Below are 23,187 nucleotides of genomic sequence, written 5' to 3'. Positions count from 1 at the left end.
GTTTATGCAGTAATATATAGTACTTTAAAACTATATAAAGAAAATATGATATCATATTTGACAAAGCGCATCAAATTGATATAGCATATCAAAGGTTGCTACACTGGGGTCAATTTGCAGCACTGATTCTTCACATTCATTGGGAAACACACACATTCATACCATGTGTTGGCATTGATGCCTGTGTTATAGCATCTCTTTATTAAGGAATACTGTTTGTCACATGTGAATGACCAAATCAATCTGGTACACGGATGGGGAAAGAGCTGCCACATTGTATAGCAGCCCTGCATTATGCCATTGGGCTCAGCTTTTCACATAAGCAGCGTGCTAAGTGCACATCTACGCAAGAATGACAATGAAAGACACACACCTGCAACGTGCACTAATATGCCAGATGATTCATCTCACCACCTGAAGCACATACAAAACTTACAGAGAGAGAGTGAAGAGCTTTCAAATTATTTCAATACTTTCTAATTCCTATAAAAGAGACTACGGAACTCCAGGAACCATTCTTGAGCAAGATTTTCAGCAGGAAGTGGTAGGTAGGTTTTAGTAATTACTGTTAGCACACTGAGATGGTCTCTTGTGTGTAAGATGCTGGTTTTCCCATATTTATCCTGGCAACCAGACCCAGTAGAGCTCAATATTCTCACCAAAGGAATGTCAACTGTCCCCAAAGCAACAACAGGGTTAGGGTGTGAATTAGCTAACACTAGAGGAAAATAAAATTATTTAAGATTAGTTTCACATTTCTGTAATATCAAGGAAAATTTATATAAAAAGTAAGAAATTTCAAATATTAACCTTCTTCATATGTGTGTAGAGCTGCAGGGAATATTCTTCTAAACTTGTGCTTTTTTGTGCTTGCCTGCAGTGGAAACTGTGAAGATTTGTCTGCATGCCAGGGAACAAGCAAAAGGGATGCCGAGGGAAGTGAAGCTGTGCTGTGAATTCTACAACCATTTTTATCTTATTCAAAGACATACATCTTGGAATCTGTAATCAGCTTGTTCCCTCAGAAACTTGTCATAGAGGGCAGTAATAAATCATTCAGGCATTCATTCAGTCATAAGTCCCGCTGAGTGGCATGTATCTAGAGACTGCTATGAATGTGCACACCACTAAAATACAACCGCGTTCTGAAACAAACAAATCACACAGAGAATGTCCTGCTATTATGATAATAGTAGTGCTAAATGTGTTGAAGAGAAGAACACAATTCCATTTGGACCTAAAGAAATAAATCCTTGTTATCAACATGACTACAAAGGCTGATAAAACTATACAATATAATTTAACATTTCTCCATGGGGTTTTCCATCTGAAAAGAGACTACATAGAGCACACATAGAAACTGTGACATATTCAGCTTCTTCTTCATCCTGTGTTATCTCCATAAATGTTAGTACATGTATGATGGCAATACATGTGTATTTTCAAGAGCAGGAGGGCTCTGAGCTAGCAGATCTAAATTATGAGGAATCTCTGCAAATCAAGATGTATTTGAAACTTTGCCATGCAGCACAGCCTTCTGAAGTTCCCACTGATATCCTCTCTCTTTAAATAAAAAACACACAGCTTGACTTACTTTCATTCTGCAACCGTCTAGCTACCAGGGAATGCAAGGTTTGAAGCAACTTTCCTGTTTAGATTAAAGTTCACGATTTTCAGATATTGCTAGTGCAGGACCTATTAAATTTGTGTGGTAGGTTTAATTAGTATCTCTGGACTGGGATTTCATTTTTAATATCACACACTCCTTTCCCAGTACCTCAACAAAACAACAGCAGATTGCCACAAGGTAAGAGAAGCATTATGCACTAACTAAAAACAGCTGAGGGGCATACAGTTCAGTGACAAGAGTTCATTAGTAGGAAAGGTCATTCAGGAGCTATCTGCCTCTTGTTCAGTTATGTCTTGTTCAGAGTATGCATATATTGCACACATCTGAATTAAATCCACCACTGTGTATTTTTGCCTAGGCTCACTCATATGCACAGATGTTAAAAAATGGCAGTGTGGTAATGATGTTTGGGGGGAAAGCGAGATGTTTACATTGGCAGAATTTTTAAAAACATTTTCCTGGGGAAAAAGAAGAATACACACTGGATTAGCTGAAGTTTAAATCGAGTTTCTGAATGAGGATCACTGCTTGTATATCATGAATGGAAATTAATACCCTACTATCACAACAGCGTATCTGTTATAAAGGCATTAAATAGTGTTATTATTCAATCATTTTTTAAGAGATGATGGAGAAAATGCTATTTTCTAAATAGAAAGAACAATACATTTACTGTTCACTTTTGGAGAACACAAATCGTCCAAGAACACAGTCTTGGAGTTTATCAAAATAAGTATCTTTAGTGGATACTCTTCTACAAATGTTGGTAAAATGTGGTTTTGTGGCTCTGAATTACGAAACTCTGCAGGTATACGGACTAGCAAATAGCTCTCAAGCTTTTTTAAATGAATCAACATGAAGATAACTTCTCACAGTAATATTGGACCTTACTATTAACTTCTCTTTCGTTCTGCATTCATTTCACCAATGTATTTGTTTTGCCTATGAGGTAGGTTTTAAATGTACCAACAACACTATATACAACATTGGGACTACTAGAAAAGCTGAGGAATAAAAGGAAAATGAGATTCACAGTAGTTACACCATTTATTTTATTAGGGAACTGAGAGGCATTACCATGTTACTTGCTGTAAACTCATATGTTCAGAGACTGCTAGTCATGTCCCCAAATTGTGCGCCTCCCATAGAAAATGGCAATTTCTATTCTCATTTGCATGACACATGATTTTATAGGTTACCATAGCAAAGATTAGTATGAATATCTGCTCCTGCTGAAAGTTTGACTATAGTATGAACTAAAAAGGCTGGTTCTGGTAAAAATAACAAAGTAAATCTACAGAAGACTTCATGTTTCATGGCTGAAGTCCATCCACCAGGATTGCTAGAGAGGAAAACAAAAATTTCCTGAATATTTAAGCAAACCTAAACTTCATATACCTGTTGCGGAACGGTTGAACAACCCGACAGAAATCAGAATTAAATTCATGCTTCTGAATACTAGTCAATTACAACAATAAGGCATCAAAGCAGTACTTACAGCTAGAGAATATCAGAGGGCAAGAGTGTTCATCCATTGGGAAATTGTGAAGCTGCAGCTGGCACTCAGCATTGATGGTAAGCCTATGGAGAAACCAATAATCTATTACTATACAGCAGCACAATGAACGGTCAGGGGACGAGGCAGGGAACCTTAGGTATCATGCAAGAGAATTCTGACATCCATAAGTTAAGTCCGAAAAGGAAAGGACTTGATTTGGAGATTGTTCATTGGCCACATAGGTCTTATCCAAAACAATAATAATTATCTAAAATCACAAACAATTTCAGACACATCATTAAGAATTTCTTGATACCCAGAAATCTGTGTCTATGTTTTTCTATAGATAATTCATCATTGAAGGATATGGGATGAAAACAAATATTGTTTACAAAAATAACAGGAAATACGGAATGCAATTCCACAAAACCGAAACCTCATAAGGAATCTTATGAGGAATATTCTCCACACTTCCTTAGAGTGTGAATTTAAAATTCTTTCACACCCTAAAACAGGCAAGGAAGGGGATGGAAAGGCATGGAGGGTGGTTGAACCTTGTAAACTTTCTCCTGAACACAAAACTCTAATAAACACATGACTATACCAGGGCATACAGTAGGTATCTCTCGCCATACTAATTCTGGCAATTAAGTCAGATAAATTGTTTCTGAATTACAAAGTGATATCAATGAACAATGATCATTCTTAAACGTCCATCATATTTGAAAAATCATGGCAGTCAGGTGAAGTTCCCGACGACTGGGAAAAGGGAAATATAACCCCCTTTTCAACAAGGGGGAAATGGTTGACCCAGGGAACTACAGACCACTCAGTCTTACCTCTCTGCCTGGCAAAATCTTGGAGCAGATTCTCCTGGAAGGCATGCTAAGGCACATGAAAAACAACAAGGTGGTTGGTGACAGCCAGAATGGCTTCACTAAGGGGAAATCCTGCCTGACCAATTTGGTGGCCTTCTATGATGGGGCTACAGAATGGATGGACAGAGCAGTTGACGTCATCTACCTGGACTTGTGCAAAGCATTTGACGCTGTCCTGCATGACATCCTTGTCTCTAAATTGGAGACACATCAATTTGATGGATGGACCACTCGGGGGATAAAGAACTGACTGGATGGCTGCACACAAAGGGTCGTGGTCAATGGCTCAATGTCCAGCTGGAGACCAGTAACGAGTGGTGTCCCTCAGGGATCGGTGTTGGACCGGTCTTGTTCAACATCTGTCGTTGACATGGACAGTGGGATTGAGTGCACCCTCAGCAAGTTTGCCAATGACACCAAGCTGTGTGGTTCTGTTGATATGCTGGAGAAAGGAATGCCATCCAGAGGGACCCTGACACACTTGAATGATGGGCCGACACCAACCTTATGAAGCTTAACCATGCCAAGTGCAAGGTCCTACACCTGGGTTGGGGCAATCCCAGGCACAGCTACAGGTTGGGCAGAGAAGAGATTCAGAGCAGCCCTGAGGAGAAGGGCCTCCTGGTTTTGGTTGATAAGAATCTGAACATGAGCCGGCAGTGTGCGCTCACAGCCCAGAAAGCCAACCTTATCCTGGGCTGCATCAAAAGGAGTGTGACCAGCAGGTCAAAGGAGGTGATCCTGCCCCTCTACTCTGCTCTCATGAGACCTCACCTGGAGTATTGTGTGCAGTTCTGGTGTCCTCAGCATAAAAAGGACATGGAACTGTTGGAACAAGTCCAGAGAAGGGCCACGAGGATGATCAGGGGCCTGGAGCACCTCCCGTATGAAGACAGGCTGAGGAAGTTGGGGCTATTCAGCCTGGAGAAGAGAAGGCTGTGTGGAGACCTCATAGCAGCCTTCCAGCATCTGAAGGGGGCCTATAGGGATGCTGGGGAGGGACTCTTCATTAGGGACTGTAGTGGTAGGACAAGGGGTAACGGGTTAAAACTTAAACAGGGGAAGTTTAGATTGGATGTAAGGAGGATGTTCTTTACTGTAAGGGTGGTGAGGCACTGGAATGCGTTGCCCAGGGAGGTTGTGAATGCTCCATCCCTGGCAGTGCTGAAGGCCAGGTTGGACGAAGCCTTGGGTGACATGGTTTAGTGTGAGGTGTCCCTGCCCACGGCAGAGGTGTTGGAACTAGATGATCTTAAGGTCCTTCCCAACCTTAGCTATTCGAACAGCTCCTCCTATGTAAAAAGAAGGCTGACCTGAGTGGACAAAAAGGACTGAAAACTTCTTTCACAAACTAAAAATGCTTATTCACACAATCCACTGGGTCAAGTATTGCCCCTTTTTTAGCTGTTTTAGAAGAATTTTGCAGTCCATTCAACAAATAGTCTCTTTAGTGACAGCTAAGTAAGTCTAACTCCTATTAGGTAGACACCTAACTTGCTGTGAAATACTGCAATAGGACGTAATAGAAAAAAAAAACCAAACAATTAAACACAAAAGATACCCCAACCAAACAAAAAAACCCATCAAAACAAAAAATAAAAACCCCAATCCAACCAAGAGGGTATTGGAGTTGACATCCTAACCCTGAAGCTTTATCTAAAGGCTACTGAAATAAGCAAGAGCTTTTTACACTGGAGCAAGACTAAGAACAGAAGGGAACTAAAAATATCAATAGCTTATCTAGCTATTTAATTCCTTTCTTATTGTTTGCCAAAGACTTCCTATTGAAGCCTGAGTGCAATTGCAATCATGATCAGAATATGCTTTTGCACCGAAAGGGCTGAACACAATCACTGGAGAGAATGTAGTATAAAAGGGACGTTTCTGAAACAGCTTGCTGTGTAGAATATGGCTTATGGCAAAACTCCCTTCTGAGCAATTCATCTCTTCCATAAGTAAACACATATTTTGATTTCCACAGACTTTTTTATGCAAACGTATACAGTATTTCTAATACTACAGAGTCGATGGTATGACAAAGATAGAAAAACTCTAAAAGCCTTTCCTCAAGCAATTCACCATCCAATGAGGTATTACAGAATATCTTTCGGTGTGACTTCTTTGAAGAATCAAGTAATGGCATTAGCATGAATCTGGAAATATTTTATTCAACCCTGCATCTAAGTCTGATCAGAAAGGTTTCTGACAGGTTTTATGGGACTACATGCTCTTGATTTTATTATAGGCACCAGAAAGGTGAACTTCTACAATTTAGACAGACCTATTTCTCAAAATTTCTTTTTTAGAAAGACACAAGTTTGGTTTTTTTAAACTCAGCAGTACTTACGTCTGAATATTTCATACTTGTCAAGCATGGTCAGGTAAGCATCACGAAGAACACAGCAGAGGAGAACAAAGATACCACTGAAATTTACTACTACCACAGTAGAGATAAGAGAAGTTTTCATCACTGCAACTCATGGAGTGCTCACCTGAGAGTGTACAAGATCTTGCCATCATTCCATATGCGGAGGAGTTGGTTGGGGGTGGTGATCCAGTGAGCCTCTGCCGTCTTTGAGTTTCGAAATATTGTGTCTGGGATCCAAATCAAGCCAACCATGTTGCTGTTCAGAGTCAGTATTTTCATGGTGCTATTGAAGCGAAGACGGCTATCTGTCCACGTCTGGGCAAAAAATATATCAATTTGATATTCCTGCAATGAAAGCATACACAAATTGAAATCAGTTCCACATTTCCCACTATTATTTGGTGTTTGATAAGGTCTATCTGAGTGTAAAGCATCAGGATACCTTCAGGCCAATGGATCTATGCTTTCTTTTTTAGTCCCTGAGGAAATATTATTTTTTTTTACCTTTTTTCCCCTTTTTTCCCTACTCTAGCTACTTTAGAAATCAGGCCAAAAACCTCACTTGCCTTGGTCCTGTGCTGTAACAATTTCTGCACCTGCACATTCTTTTCCATTATCTCAGAAAAGTCACAGCCACAAGGTACAATTTGCACAGACTTCTTTGTTGTAGGGCAGACTGATATAAGAGGTGCAAAAGATGAACAGGAGCAACACATATAAGCTGGAGAATGGTAAATTCCCAGAGCCTTTTGGGGAGGAGGTTGTGTAAGTTCAATAAATTAATTGTTCTGTTTGTTACCAATTGTTCAGCCACTCTTTTTCAGGCCACACTACAGCAGAATTTAAAAGACATGTTCATGCTTCTTTACAGACACCTCACGTACCCCAGATGCTAAGAGCTGGGTGGTCATTAGCTTACTGCCCTGAATAGACCAATATCATAATTTACATGAATCTCATCCTTTCACTCCATGCTTACTGTTGTGTTACTGTAGGTAAGCAGTCATAGTAGGTGTAAATGCAGAAATTAAAATATACATAGACAGACAAAATTATACAGGTAAACATACAAACATGCTGTTATGCTTTTAATACCCACTGGAAGAAACTGTGTAAAAACCCAGTATTTGAATTGTGAATTCCAGCCAGCAGAGCATGGAAAAGCTCACGTTTGATTTGTTTGTGTTCTCCTTCCACTTTCCAGACTGCATTACCTGTGAACCCTGTGGAAATAGCCCTCTGACTGTGTCATGAAGGACCCTTCCAGTATCACAGGGCTGGCCACATCAATGACAAGGAAGGTGTTTGCTGATGTGTCACAAAGTCTATGCTCTGCAGCACAGGCTAATGCAAGGACTGTGGATAACTCAGAGGAAAACATCTCCTTAGCTCCCCTGGTAGATGCACTCTTGGTATATCTGAACAAAGGAAAATTTGTGGAAAGTCTGATATGTCTTTGCCTTTGGTCACTCTGAACTTGCTTTTATTGCATTTTTTGTTTGTCTTTATTCTTTAGGTTTAAACAGGAAGGGGTAAAAAGAACTGTTATTATACAAACAATACTGTATATTTCTGTATTTACAGATAGTTAGAAGAGCTTCTGTGCTGAACTGAGGACAGCGTTTATGCTCAGAGCCATCTCGTTCTCCTGCACTATCACATTTTTGGCAGGCTATCCTTCCAAAGCTGATATTATAATACCACGAAACCTAATTCACTCACACTGTAATCCTAGTCCAAAATACACTCTGGCCCTCTCATTTCTAGATGGCAAATGATCAATAGGTGCATAAGTGTGCTAGCATGTATCCAAATAACTTAGGATCACCTAAGGAATTAAAGCCTAGCCACCAAAGGTATTAAGGACCATTTTTCTTCACAGCCTATCTCACTATTGTTTTTCACTGCATTATTTTCTTAGGGAAGCTGACAGATTTAAATCTGGAGACTTTTTTTTCCATCTTGATGAGCAGAAAATTGCACACCTCCAGGCCCTTAGAGGGTAGAATATAATGTACAGAGGGCACCCTTCTTGTTCAAAAAGACACCATTAATTCACCAGATTTAAGATGGTAGAGTGCAGATTTTTTTTAATTTTTTTTTTTTCTTACAATCAGGCCCGTATCATTTTAGCCCTTGAAAGTTCAGTAACAAGAGCTTGGCACATTCAGCTTCTATAGAGACAAATATGCCAGACGTGTCTATGGGTTCCTCCAAATACTGAGTGAGTTGATTTTTTTTTTTAGCTCACATGTGAGAATCAGTATTTATAGAATCAAAGACCATTTGTATACAGCTGGCTAATGACAGTGCTGTCTTTTTACAAGGCAAGTTTTTGCATGATATTCATATTTGAAATTATTTTATATGAATGCTTTATTCTGACTAAATTTAGGAGCAGCCATAATTGTCCTATAGTATATTTTACATTTTTCATATTTAGGATTTAGGATATTTAAGATTTTTACTCAGGGAAAGAAAAAAAAAAACCAAAACCAAACCCTTGAGCTCATAATCATAGAATCATAGAATCATTAGGGTCGGAAAGGACCTTAAGATCATCTAGTTCCAACCCCCCTGCCATGGGCAGGGACACCTCACACTAAACCATCTCACCCAAGGCTTCGTCCAACCTGGCCTTGAATGCTGCCAGGGATGTGTTTTGAGAAAATAGGGCAGCTAGATATGAGTAAAGTAGGCACCAGCACCATTTGGTATGTATCATTGTGGTTTCCATCCAAGTAAACTACCCTGGGTGAGAAACAGGTTACATTAGCCCAGAAGCAGGGCCATGCTAATACCACTGTCCAACCCCCATTTTGCATCTCCTTTACTTATTTCTGCAACTAGAACATGCCAGCAATGATCATTATTCAAAATACCCCTGCAATGGGCCACTGTAACTCCATTCACCTTAATAAAAAACATTTCAAGTTGAATTAAATGGTTCACAGATCTTCTGTGTTATTTAATTAACAAATGCATGTCTTTTTTTAAACTGAGATCTACAAAAGCAAAGCAACTTTTTTTTCATTAAAGTCAAAGTCATTTGAAATTTGTTTCATTGACTTTTTCAACACTTTACACCTATTTTTTTCATTTAATTTACAATATAAAGAATGTACAAACTACAAAACAAAATTTTCCCAGTAAAAAATGCCACTGAATATCTAAAATCCAATTGCTTCATTTTTATTCTATTAAACCTTTTAGAAGGGAGCGTTAGATCAGCACATCCACTATATTAATCTTTGGAACTTCTCCAGTCTCAACCAAGCAGTTAACAGGGTATTGGTATTCATATATTCAATCTACTAGGAAGGGACACTTTTGAAACTGGCACTCAGTTCTTCACTGGTAATGGAGCTAGGCCTGTGTACACTTCAGGAAAATTACCTTTATCTTCACTGACAACAGATACTCAGTTCCTAGTGAAGGCAGCAGCTTCCATATGCTGCTTTGCACAAAGCTGGTACAGTGGTCTCCAACACACAGCATCCAACAAGAAACTGCCAGAAGAAAGGTTTCTACGTTGGTCTCATATACGGGTTAACATAATATAAGAAAGAACTGCTTTTAATTTGCTAGCTAATGCCTGCTATTTTAAATCTTTATGAAATATAATGGTTGTACTAAGAGAGTTCCAGCACGACATCAGGTTTTAGTGAAATGATGCCTCAGATAAAGCAACATCCTACAACTCCAATAGTATTCTTTATGTTCTGTTCTACCACTGCACCAGAAATGTTGTAAGAAATAAAAATTTTCAATAAGATGTCTTCCCAGCGGCAGAAATGTGGAACTGTAGTCTTCATGAAATGATGCCAAGGTTACCTAGAGTAAAATGTTCTGTCACTAAGTTTTCTTGTCTTACATGCACCTAAGTTGCCACGCTACCACAACAGACTCAAGATTCTTCCTTCTTATACCACACATTCACACCATGCCTGGATGCACTGAGCAGCCACAGTTCTGAAAAGACATTCTCCTTGAGAAGAAGGGGCAACCCTAAGGGGAAAAATAGGTCTACACGTTAACATGAAAGGAAATCCTAGGGAAATCTTATTTCCTTTAGTACACTGCATATTTCTGAAATAAAAATTAAATTTCTCTGATGCAAAATTCAGTTATAAACTTGAGGGGACTGACAAAATAATAATTTATTTTTAATTTAAATGGTTTTATTATGCTTATCTTTGAAAGTAATTTCATAAAGCATGCTATATCACAGTATGCTAGAGATTGGAAGGGACCTCAAAAGATCACCTAGTCCAATCCCCCAGCCAGAGCAGGAACACCTAGATAATGTTACACAGGAATGTGTCCAGGCGAGTTTTGAATGTCTCCAGGGAAGGAGACTCCACAACCTCCCTGGGCAGCCTGTTCCAGTGTTCCATCACCCTCACTGAGAAGAAGTTTCTTCTCAAGTTTAAGTGGAACCTCTTGTGTTCCAGTTTGTACCCATTACCCCTTGTCCTATCATTGTTTGCCACTGAGTAGAGCCTGGCTCCATCCTCGTGACACTCCCCCTTTATATATTTATATACACTAATAAGGTCACCCCTCAGTCTCCTCTTCTCTAAACTATAGAGACCCAGCTCCCTCAGGCTTTCCTCATAAGGGAGATGCTCCACTCCCTTAATCATCTTAGTTGCCCTGTGCTGGACTCTCTCCAGCAGCTCCCTGTCCTTCTTGAACTGAGGGGCCCAGAACTGGACACAATATTCCAGATGCGGTCTCACCAGGGCAGAGTAGAGGGGAAGGAGGACCTCTCTCGACCTACTAACCACCCCCCTTCTAATACACCCCAGGATGACATTGGCCTTCTTGGCCACAAGGGCACAGTGTTGGCTCATGGTCATCCTGTCGTCCACTAGGATCCCCAGGTCCCTCTCCCCTACACTGCTAACAGGTCGTTCCCCAACCCATACTGGAACCTGGGGTTGTTCCTGCCCAGATGCAGGACTCTACACTTTCCCTTGTTATATTTCATCAAGTTATCCCTGCCCAACTCTCCAGCCTGTCCAGGTCTCGCTGGATGGCAGCACAGCCTTCTGGCGTGTCAGCCACTCCTCCCAGCTTAGTGTCATCAGCAAACTTGCTGACAGTACACTCAATTCCCTCATCTAAATCATTGATGAATATATTAAATAATACTGGTCCCAGTACTGACTCTTGAGGCACTCCACTAGTTACAGGCCTCCAACTAGACTCCGCCCCATAGACTACAACTCTCTGGCTTCTCTCCTTCAGCCAGTTCACAGTCCACCTCACTACCTGATCATCCAATCCACACTTCCTCAACTTAGCTGTGAGGATGCTGTGGGAGACTGTGTCAAATGCTTTGCTGAAGTCAAGGTAGACCACATCCACCGCTCTGCCATCATCCATCCACCGTGTTATTTCCTCATAAAAGGCTAAGAGATTGGTCAAGCATGATTTCCCCTTGGTGAAGCCATGTTGACTGCCCCTCATAACCCTCTTATCCTTGATATGCCTTAAGATGGCACCAAGGATAAGGTGTTCCATCACTTTCCCAGGGACGGAGGTGAGGCTGACCGGTCTATAGTTACCCAGGTCCTCCTTCTTGCCCTTTTTGAAGACTGGAGTGACATTTGCTTTCCTCCAGTCCTCAGGCACCTCTCCCGTTTCCCAAGACTTGGTAAAGATGATGGAGAGTGGTCTAGCAATGACTTCCGCCAGTTCCCTCAGCACCCGCGGGTGCATCCCATCTGGACCCATGGATTTATGGATGTCCAGATTGCTCAACTGGTTTCTAACCCATTCCTCATCGACTAAGGCAAACCGCTCCATCGACCTGACTTCATCTAAGGTCTCAGGGGTACAGGGCTCTTCAGGACTGCCTGCAGCAGAGTAGACAGAGACAAAGAAGGCATTCAGTAACTCTGCCATCTCTGTATCTTCTGTCACCAGGGCACCCATCCCGTTCATCAGTGGGCCTACATTGCCTCTGGTGTTAGTTTTATCTGCCATGTATTTGAAAAAGCTCTTTTTGCTGTCCTTGACCCTTCTCACCAGGTTTAATTCTCAGGAGGCCTTAGTCATCCTAGCTACCTTCCTGTATGTTAAATTCCCCACAATTAAAATCTTCATCAAAATGGGAAATGCTTGATGATTCCACAATCTGTCCAGACCTGATGATATAATGATTTTTTTTTTTAATAAGGTAAACAATTTTATGAATTTGAAAGAGCAAGAATGTGAAACTAGAATATGAGAATGTTTTCCAAAGACTCCTGACAAATATAAGCACTCAGCTGAATTTCTAACTACATAGCATCAGGACTTTTAAGAAATTTTAAATTATTGATAGCTTTTCAGTAAAATGAAATCAGTTTATTTGTATTTTGTTTGATCATCTGAAAAGATAAACCCTCATTTCTGGCAGGTAATGTGTACCTGTGAGTGAAATGTATTTCCTTTCTTTTTTTTCCCTGATGATGACTAGCTTATAACCAAGGAATTTGTCATCAGTTCTTTTTTGCAACTTACCCTTAAACTAATGCATTATCTTATACAGTTAATCATGTAAAAAGAGAGTTTGTTCTACTTGCAAAACGTACTTGTAAGAAACACTCAGTTCAATCTCAAATTAATAAGTCACTTTCTGTCACTGAAAATATTTCTATCATCATCTCCAACAAGGTTATATTTGAAAGTGGAATTTTAAAATTTCTACTTGACAAGGCTTACTTAACTTCCAAAAGTAACTTCTAAACCCAAGAAAACAGATTAGGGTTTTATGTATTTCTTTGCATTCAAATTTTATATGCTCTCCTTTAAATCTGAAACTTTGCTGTGAAAAATTACTGAATGAGATGAGGAAGTGACTGATTTTATTTTTTTTCTAAACCAAGTGATGATTTAATGAGATGGCATCTTTCTGTTTTATGCTTATGTACAGAGCAATAAGCCAGAGATGATTTTTCTTTCTTCCTTTTATTTATTTATTTGTGGACAGGGAACATAATGAGTTAGCAGTATTACCTAGAAATAACTGTACAGAGTCAGGGTTCAACCTACTTGATTTTAGCCAATTTTTTACATTTTCAAATATTCCTAATGTGGTTTCATTAATGCCTTGAAAATAATCAAGCCAGAGGTGAGTTATTTGCTCCTTAACTGTGCAGGAATGATTAATAATTTGGAATACCTTGAAAGTGCTATTGTTTGAGGCATCTGTACTCACAGAGAAAAAGATATGCTCTCAACCAAGTCTTTCATTGTTTTCTCATCCAAAAGAGGAGCTCACATGCTACTGGCAATACATGAAGCTTTTCCCCTACCACGATGTATCATTTTATCTGTGGGTTAATCCTGGAAAATACAATTTAATTGGCTGTCACAGTCAGGTAATCTGTGAATGACTATGGATAATGGTATAGTATGTCCTTGTTGCTTCTGCTGCAGCCTGCTATTTTCTTCATTTTCACAATTACTCACAACAACAACGAGTATTGCCCTTGAAAAAAATGCAAGAATTTCTTGCATTATAATTTCCAGGTTCTTACTATTGCCTACCAGAAGAGGCACCATCACCTCAAGAGTCCATTTTCCTATTCTTTAGGAAGCCTTTAGGCAACTAATGTTATTTTTTCTGATTAATTTATAATTATTTCTCTAACTCTTCAAAACTGTTTAGTTTTTTAATCGTAGAGCCTATACCTTGATTGATGATGGGGTGAGACAGTCTTTGATTAAAGCTATTATTGGGATTTGCATAAGACTGGTAATCAGCTAAAACATAACTATAGAGTCCAGTTACGATTGTTCTGTGCCCTTTGCAACCTTTGTATATCACACCAACACCACCACACACAGTTTCCCGTAAGCCTGAAACTCATCTGATAAATTGTGTGAGGGATAAAATCTCCTTTAGTTGTCAAAAGGCTTGACTTCACCAAAGTGGGCAATCATTTTTATTAGTCTTACACTGTTCTGGAAATAATTATTAAGCTCCTCTTTTATACTTCAGTCCAAAGCATTCAGTATGAAGTAGGCTTAGAAAAAAATAATAATGGTAGAACCTTTTACATGTAAACAGCATCGCAGAAATGTTAAACATTATGGTTTAAAGATGGGGCATGGCACAGGGCTGTTTAGGGAAACAGGAAGGAAATGGGAGCAAAATCCCTCAAGGCTGGGTGTCCCTCTTTGTGCACTCAGCAGAGACCACAGGTGAACACACATGGAAATGTTCTTTCTTTATGCCTTTGTTATGCTTGGATTAAAAGTACAAAGAGAAGCTTTTTGAGATACTGTGTTTTAATAGGAAATGCCCCAAACATCAAAGCAACACACAAGACATCTTAGTCTGCAATTTTGTGCACTTGAAGAACAGTAAGAGTGAGTACTCTTTTCAGAGTCTGAAGCTCATTTTCAACAATACTTTTTTCCAGTCCAGATCACTGCTGAAATAAAAGTTTAATCAACAACTGAATTACCAATGATTACCCTGCAAAGGGCTGATTGATTCAGCCACCCCTTTAGTTGTGTGTGTGACAAAAGAGTGAAAGAAGAAATGGTCACTGAAATATGGGATGAGTAGTTCCCTCTTCCTGAACCAGAACATTCACGCGTCTGATAGCAAAATACCAAGAGTCATTCTGAGGAGCACTGCCCACATTTAGTTTTCCTGATTCATCATACCTTACCCTGAATATGTGGCTTAGAAGGAGAAGACCACTGTCCGTTGTCCAGTGGAACATCTTCTGAACACACTGTTGATCATTTGAAGAGGTAAAGGCCGTGCTCATGGTTAGATTTGATCTTGATGGAAATAAATATTCTGCAGCAATTGCCGCATGGTGCGTGCTGGTTGTTTTCCAGACTGCGTAGTGCATAGATTATAAAAAGTCAGGAACTACAGTTGATTCCAGGAGAGCCCTGGAAGGCTTAAGATGTTACCTTCACATTACTCTGCAACCGGTATTTGTTGTTTTTGCATCCTGTGCACAACTTGAATTCTAGTTTTAAAAATTGTAGAAAAACACTTAGATACCCTATGGGAAGGAACTGAAAGTAGCAGAATGGTCTACCATTTTCCGGCAAAGCCATTTTGAAACCTATACACTCCCATTTTGTGGAAATAATGCAGAAAGAAATAAATGAAGTCTGCTGGAGAAGAGCTGCTAAAACAAAGTGTGTATTTCATGTGCAGTGTATATTCAAAACTCTTGTGGTATCATCAAGACCAACACAAGCCTTCTTGTACGTGTCCTGAAAGTTTACCTTGTTTTCAACACTGCTTGCAATAAGCGGAGTAACACCATTAGGGCTGCCTGTAACCTTCTCTGAAGTATCTGCCAGCTCGGAGCTTCATCTCTTCAGAGGCTGCTAGGCAGCTAAGTGTGGGGGATTTACTTCACCCTATGTACAACACTGGATTTTGAGGCCTAAGGGACAGCATATAGTAGCTTACCTTTCCGTTCTCCAACAGTCTCCTTTATTTCCACTCTTTCTGCTTCTGCACCTCCTCCTCCTCCAGCTCCTATCGTTATTCCTAATAACCTCTATGAGGCAGAAGAGCTCAGAAAACATGTCCCCACTTTCAAAATATCTTTTTTTCTTAATTTGATTTTTCCCAGCAGCATTGAGGCTGCACCTTAAAAAGACTCCCCCCCCCAAAAAAAAACAAAACCAAAACATAGAATGATTAGGTTTATGGTGGTAGTTAAATATATAACTTTGAAAATTTTCCGAACTGTTTTATGCCTAGAAATACTTGGAATAACTTGCAAATTTGTGAGAATTTGCTTTGATACATTCATAAATTTACAAGCACGACGGTTACATAGAGAAAATACAATGAAAGAAGCAAAGTCAACACTCAGATTGTCACCACAGATATAACAACTATTCAGGTTAACAGTGGCAAAACATTACAGCAAGCAGTCACAATTGTTTCCATAGCTGAATGCTCTGAGTCAAAAAAAAAAAGCTCTTCTCATCACTGCCTCAGCAGGAGTCTTGGCGAAGGAGGATGGAAGCTCGCCTTCTTCGCTATAGCATTGCTTTCTAGCTGCTTCAGGAGGTTATTTCACTGATTTCTTGCTATTATAAAGAGTGAAAGACAGCTAATCTCACACTAAAAACAAAATATGCAATTATTGTGTAGCATTTCCTTTCCCTGAGTAAACATTCATTGTTTCACTGCACCTATTTTGGCTTCTTGGAGGCCAGCTGTAGTCCTGCTGTACTCCAGATAACTTCTTACACTTAATGGAAGGGCTGAACATGTTTCTCTTGGCCAATCCCCTAAAGTTCCTTCATACCTTCACTCCTTCACTGATGGATTATCCCTTCTGATTCAATCAATCGTTTCACAATCAGAAACACAGCATGAAATTAGAAAGAATGTAGCTCATTTTAGAAAAACAGCTGTAGATCTATTCTCTTTCCATCTTTTTTGGTGGAATACTCTTCATTCTCGCTGAATATCACTGCTTCCCATTTACTTTGAGACTGTACTGTTAGCTTCTGTTTCTCTTAGAGCATTCCCAGAAACATTCTGATTTCTATGATCTAGCTGCATTTCCACAGCCTCTTTTCTTAGTGTGTCAAGGGGGTCAGGGCTCATGCCCTGTTGCAGACAGGGCCTGATGAGAAGCTCTGTCTTTGATGAGCGTTAACTACATGACCTTAAACTGGGGCACTTCAGAAAAAGGGACGTCCAAAGCATGCAAGCAAGTTGCAGGAGAAGTAGAGGTGGGTGATAGATGGCAATGGGCAGACTTTTGATCACTGTTATATGGTGTGCAATGTAACCGGAAATGTGAATCAGAATAGTCACAAAAGGGATTGCTGCTGGAAGAAATTATGTTACGATTGACAGAGAAAGTACAGTGCCCAATCTGACCTGTAATTCTGTAATTTAAGGCTTTACTAAGTCAGCAGACAGGTTGCATTTTATAAGAGAGAATGGAAGGGGGTGGGCGGGAGGGAAGAGAAGAGAGAGAGAGAGATGCCAACTGCATAATTAGATATGGTAAGAAACCAAGGTTGTTAACTTGTGACTTTAGTAAGACAAATGCACAAGGACATGCTTAACTCCTGAGGAAATAGTAAAGAAATAAAAATGAATTATCACTGAATATAAGAAAAAAAGAAAGGAAATTAAAAGTCTATGACCATATGCTAATCTCTGTACTTAATATAATAAAGTACACTATTAAGGTCTCCTAAGGATACTTGATATCTGAAGAAAGTATAAAACAAATTATAAAGATACTCAATAGTATTCACATATTACAACAAAAGATGTATCAACTTTATAAGCATAGTTCCTGAGGCATTAGATTATTCAAAACAAAAGCTGGACTTCCCTGTTCATGAAAATAAGTGCACTCTCAAAGCCTGCACACTTTATGTGCATATCTCTGTATTTTTTCTGTTTGCTTCAATGATGAAGAGAGGGCTTTTTGGCCAAACAAGTGAACAAACATTTTGAAACAACTTTTATGGAATTGCCAAACTAGAAAAGCAAAGGTCGCCATGATGCTTTTACATGCACTGTCACTCTTATCACAGGAACAGTTGTAAAAGAATGGGAGATAGGGCAGTGATGAAAAAACAGACAGGATCAGGTACAGTGAGGGTCTCGTGCAGAATCATGAGCAAGAGGAAAGATGATAAGGAGCATTTTGTAAGGAGGCAGATGGCAAAATCAGATGGGTAAAAGTTCTGTTCCAGCTGTTCCCCTCCAGCTCTCCTGAGGTTATGTTATATTTCAAGAACCCACATACCCCTTTAGTACAGTATCCAAGTCCCTCTTAGATAAGCAAGAGGAGTGGAGTTGCCCTCTTATGCTTACAACACCCTATCTGAGGAAACAAACAAGCAAACAAACAAAAGTTATACCATTCTTTTACTTTCTCAGAAGCCAAGATATTGAGGGCATCTGTGTCTTCTCCAGGGTTGTGCAGGAAAGCTACAGCTCACCAAGGATTTAAACACCATTCTTTCAAAACCTCTCCCATTTGCAACCACCCTGCCACCCATCAGTGAACATCTTCAAAGGTCAAAATAAATAAATGCATACGATACTGCATTTGTTGTGCTTTTCCTCAAAAGAAGCACTAACTTAGTGCTCTAACTATCACCATAACTATCACCATCTCCATAGCTGAATAAATGGAGAATATAAACATAGCTTGAGTACCACACACCCACTCATTCACCTTGCTGACTTTCTTTCACTGTTCCTACCAAGGTAAATCTGTCACAGAGGCAGCTAAAACTAAGAAATGTAGACATGCCCCAGTTGGTGCCACTCAGTCCTGGGGACAAGCATTGGTCCCTAGACATCTTTGATTTAGCAAAATAGACATACCCAGTTCACAAAGTCTAAATTCATTACAACAGAAATAGGATCCAAAAAGAAAGCTTAAAGTGCTGGATGACAGAAATCAAGTAAGTAAATGAAGTAACAGTAAGGAAGTTATATCCTGTATCCACAGGATGCAAATAGGTGTTAACATCATTAAACAAAACAATGAATAAAAAAGCCGACTGTGCACAAAGGAGTAGAAAAAGCTCATTTGTAAAAGCCCTCATTTGCATTTGAGAGAAATGCAAATGTTTAATCGCTCTAAAAATGAGATCAAGGCTGTTTTGCCACATAAGCACAGAGAGACACTCTATAATGAGAGTCTCAGCTGTGCTCAAGCCTTTCTTGCTCTCGGCCTCCAGAGGAGCAGAAGCAGCCCTGCACCCCTCTGCATTGCTCACTCAGACAAAACCAGACCATTCTCAGCTTCTGCATTACTGGAAGCATTCTTTGAAGGGAGGCTGAGACTCCATATTCAGTATATATAACCTCTAAGATTGTGCTGGCTGCCTTCAGTGGGCTGAGCCTAGCCCTCCCACATTTCCAAGCTGAGGACACTCTGGTTTACAGCTTATCTCTTCAGAGGAAAATATAGCAGGCAAATATCTGCAGGCTTCTTAACACATTCACAGAGAAATTTCAATAGGGTAAATATCTATAAGCCTATCCTTGCCTCAGTTTCTTCACCTCTTGGGCATTTTTACTTTTTTCTTTTATTTGATCTGTTTTTGTGGGTGGTTCCAACTCCAGTCATCCAGGTCATACTTCCTACCAAGCCTTCTTACCAAGATGGTTTGACACTCAAAATAGCTCTGTCTCCCATCAAGACCCTACTTTTCAAGCTGAAATTGATCAAACTTTAGCTTCCCCTAGATTTTATTCCATTACGTTTTGATATGAGACTCATATTAAATCACCCATTGACACTGGTAATTCTTCACAGTCCCTAGTATGCGAGAAAAGTGACACCACATGTAATAGTAGATGGCCGATTGCCATTCACTAGGCCATTCAATGATAGAAATTTTGAGAGTTCAGGCTGCATCTATCGGTTTTATATGAGTGCATTCCTCTTATACTCACAAATTCCATCACTCCTCAGACGGGGAAATTCAAAGGAGCCAACCTAAACAAGAAATTGTAAAATCTACCTTGCAAAGCTTGTTAGGTAAAAGGAAATAGAGTGATGTAATGATGTCTAAGATAAACTTACTCCCTAACATTGTTCAAAGTCAGTCCCTAATTCAGCATCTCTTCTAGCACTGCACAATTAGTAACTAATGCTGGCATACAGTTTTTTTCACTATATTAGAAAGAATTAAAAGTAATTCTGTTGCCACTTGTGAACTGGTTATAAGATAATAATCAGTCAAAAGAAATTAAAAGGGGTGGAACTTTTGCGGGAAAAACATTTTATCTTCAGTGCAGTTTTACTTTCTAACTAGAAATGAAACAGGTGATATATGTGGGTGCTAACAGTGTGCCAGTCACTCCTGGTACATTGTGCCTAAATCCCCCAGCACCAGGCAGACAATTAGAAGTAAGGGCAACTGCATCTCCAACCCAGTTGAGAAAGGCGCTCCGTCTGTTGCCATGGTAACACTCCCATCTCTGTTCTCCTCCCCCCCCCTTCCCACTGGTCCCCTCCCTGTTGCTATGGTAACCACTCCACATCAGTCCCTCTTCTCCCACCCTTCTCAGATACCCACCAATCTTTTGGCTGTGGGCTCAGGGTACTCACTGCCATTGGCACCACACAGCAGGAAATTTAATCAGAGAGATGCTGGGAAAGCACCAGCTTCTCTCTTGACAGAAGAGGCTGTGGAGGTTCTGTTTGTTTCGTTTGGACATATTTATGCTGGGAAAGTCACAGGGTCAATGTAATGCCTGTATGTTGTTTTCTGCGGTACATGGGCTCAAGCTGATCCCTTGTCCATCATTGAATATCACTGGTAATTCAATCTATAAAGTCTTTTTGCTGTTATTTTTTAACTTGTATTTAATGACAGAAGAGAAATAATAATGTTAACCCAGCCACATTTCTCCAACTCAATGTATTTTGGCTTATTCAGAATTCATTTCTTTCGTTTCTGAATACTGTTCTTAAATTGGTAAAGGTTTTATTTTTATTTCTATTTTGTTTTTCTTTTTCCCAATTTCAGTAAAAGTAAGATGAAAATAAATGTTTTGCTCAGGAACTCACAGGATTTCTTTCTGAATCCTTGAACATTTTCCACTGCAAAGAATATAAACTTAGAATCATATAACCACAGAATCATAGAATAGTTTGGGTTGGAAGGGACCTTCGAAGGTTATCTAGTCCAACCCCCCTGCAATGTGCAGGGACATCTTCAACTAGATCAGGTTGCACAGAACCATATCCAGCCTGGCCTTGAATGTCTCCAAGGATGATGCATCTACCATCTCTATGAGCAACCTGTGCCAGTATTTTACCACCCTCATTATAAAATCTTTTCTTCTCCATGCTCACCCTGAATCTCCCCTCTCTGAGTTTAAAACCATCACCCCTACATCCTACTACAACAGGCCCTAGTACAAAAGGTCTCTCCTCATTTTTCTTATAGGCCCCTTTTAAGAACCGAAAAGCTGCAGTAAGGTCTCCCCAAAGTCTTCTCTTCACCAGGCTGAATAACCCCAACTATCTCAGCCTTTCTTCATAGATTACTAAAGCTCCTTTCACCCGAAAATAGGACAAACATTTCATGTTCTATTTCACTGCTGAACTGTAGCAAACACCTGGAAGTCCAGCAAGAAGACATGGAAATCAAAGGGCTAACACTGGTTTCCATTTTTACCTGACATCAATACACATTCATGCTGTTTTCTTGACTTGAGCATCTCCAAACTTGGTGCTGTTGTAGCAGGAGATAAAAACTCAGCTCCGATTTGCCAACTTATGCTAATACAGGAAAAAAACTCAACTCTTTTCCATGGCAATTTTCTATTTCACCGTTATTTTATAAAACATATTTCATAATGCCCAGCTGTGAAGTTTTGCTTTAAAAATGTTTCATGAAACAATTCGTCATATACATTTCAAAAGTCTATGAAAGGGAAAAGTTATTATAACATTTTCAATGCAAAAGCCTAGCCTATTGTGACAACATGAAAGAAGTGGACATGCTTTTTGCTAATGGAACCCTGCATGAATCCTTACTTTCTAATTTCCTAGCATAAGAGTAAGAATGAAAACAAAGGACCCAAAGTACAAATTGCTCTAAGCAGATTTTTCTCATTCTTAAAATGTGGAATGAAAGCCAGAGAAAGATGGTTGAAATTGTTCTGGAGGAAATAATTGCATGAAAAATGAAGTGAAAAATGTGAGAATTCTTGAAAGCATCTATTGAACAACTGAATTTTTAATTATGCATTTTTTAAAAAGCAACCTACGGTCCTAGTTGATAAATTCATGCATAAAGTCAGCTGTCATTAGAGTGAACAAAGCTTGAGGAGCAATCCTAATGCGGTTTATCTCTCTAAACCCATAAAGAACACTTATCAGAGTTGCAAAACGTCCACCTGCTGCAACTTTGATCGTTTGAATTTAGTGACCTTCATAATTAAAGTGGCAACACCAGTCTGGGAGAAATGAGTGATCAAATATTAAACCAAAGAATTTTCTCATCTGAACCTTCATTTGAGGTTCTTTTCATCTTGCTCTTACTACAATACACAGATCTAGGTGCGCTTCAGAGATGAATGAGACTGAGCAATCACAACAGCAAACATGGGAACTATTCTACCTGATGTTATGTTCTTTGATAATAAGCCAACACTAATTACTCTGCAAGTAAGAAAAAAAAATTAAGTTCTACAAATTAAAAGTTTAAAAAAAAAAAAGGCTCTTAGGGGACAATCTCTGGACAGTTGCCAGTTCTATACTGGCCAATGCATCTAAAATTAAAGCAAACCTGCTTTAAAGAAGACAGAATGTACAACTGATGGCTCAGATGAGAGTCAGCAAAGGCAGGTGGACATTCCTCAAACCATTTATCTACCAAATGTAATTTTAACAGTTCTAAGAAGCCTAAGTTCAGGAGAACAACTCAGGAAAGCTCTGAATTAATTTGCTGAGGTGCCTCATACACCTTAAATGCCTAATGATATGCTATGGAGCAAATTCAGCGGAGTCCTTGTTAGCTGAGGTGACAGGTGAGTCACCTCAGGAGATAGTCTGAGGGGCCTCAGGTGATAGCTGAGGTGATAGTCGACGTGCTTTGAACCCTGAGTTCCCACATCCCAAGACAGAATATTGTCGGGTACAGGCTGAGGAAAAAGAATGTTCTGGATGGCAACACATTCCACCGCTTCTGTCAAAGGTGTGTTATTGTGTCACCAGAAAGATAAGTTTCACAGAGGAGGAGAACAAGAAAAAAAGTCTCTTTAATTTCAATCTGCTGCTACTTGCAAAGTTAACTGAAGAGTGGGAGACAAGCAACAGTT

General features: G+C 39.6%; 1 protein-coding gene across 2 annotated transcripts in view; it reads right to left on the bottom strand.

The window, feature by feature from the left end:
* The window catches only part of GABRG3 (gamma-aminobutyric acid type A receptor subunit gamma3), a 335,383-nt gene that overhangs the window by 158,013 nt on the left and 154,183 nt on the right, over positions 1-23,187 (bottom strand). Inside the window, exons 4-5 of one of the 2 annotated variants that reach the window (XM_057404470.1) lie at positions 6,499-6,719; positions 3,129-3,211 (exon numbers count right to left, since the gene is read on the bottom strand). In XM_057404470.1, coding sequence (XP_057260453.1) covers positions 3,129-3,211; positions 6,499-6,719 — 304 coding nt within the window. The remainder of the gene's footprint in view (positions 1-3,128; positions 3,212-6,498; positions 6,720-23,187) is intronic. The other variant, XM_057404471.1, reaches the window with a different exon arrangement.

Source organism: Pezoporus wallicus, unplaced genomic scaffold, assembly GCF_028554395.1.
Source record: "Pezoporus wallicus isolate ANWC-B61680 ecotype Strahan unplaced genomic scaffold, APGP_CSIRO_Pwel_v1 contig_5787, whole genome shotgun sequence".
NCBI classification, from domain to species: Eukaryota; Metazoa; Chordata; class Aves; order Psittaciformes; family Psittacidae; genus Pezoporus; species Pezoporus wallicus.
The sequence above is the reverse complement of the archived record's forward strand: the minus strand, read 5'-3'. Positions and strand labels throughout refer to the sequence as shown.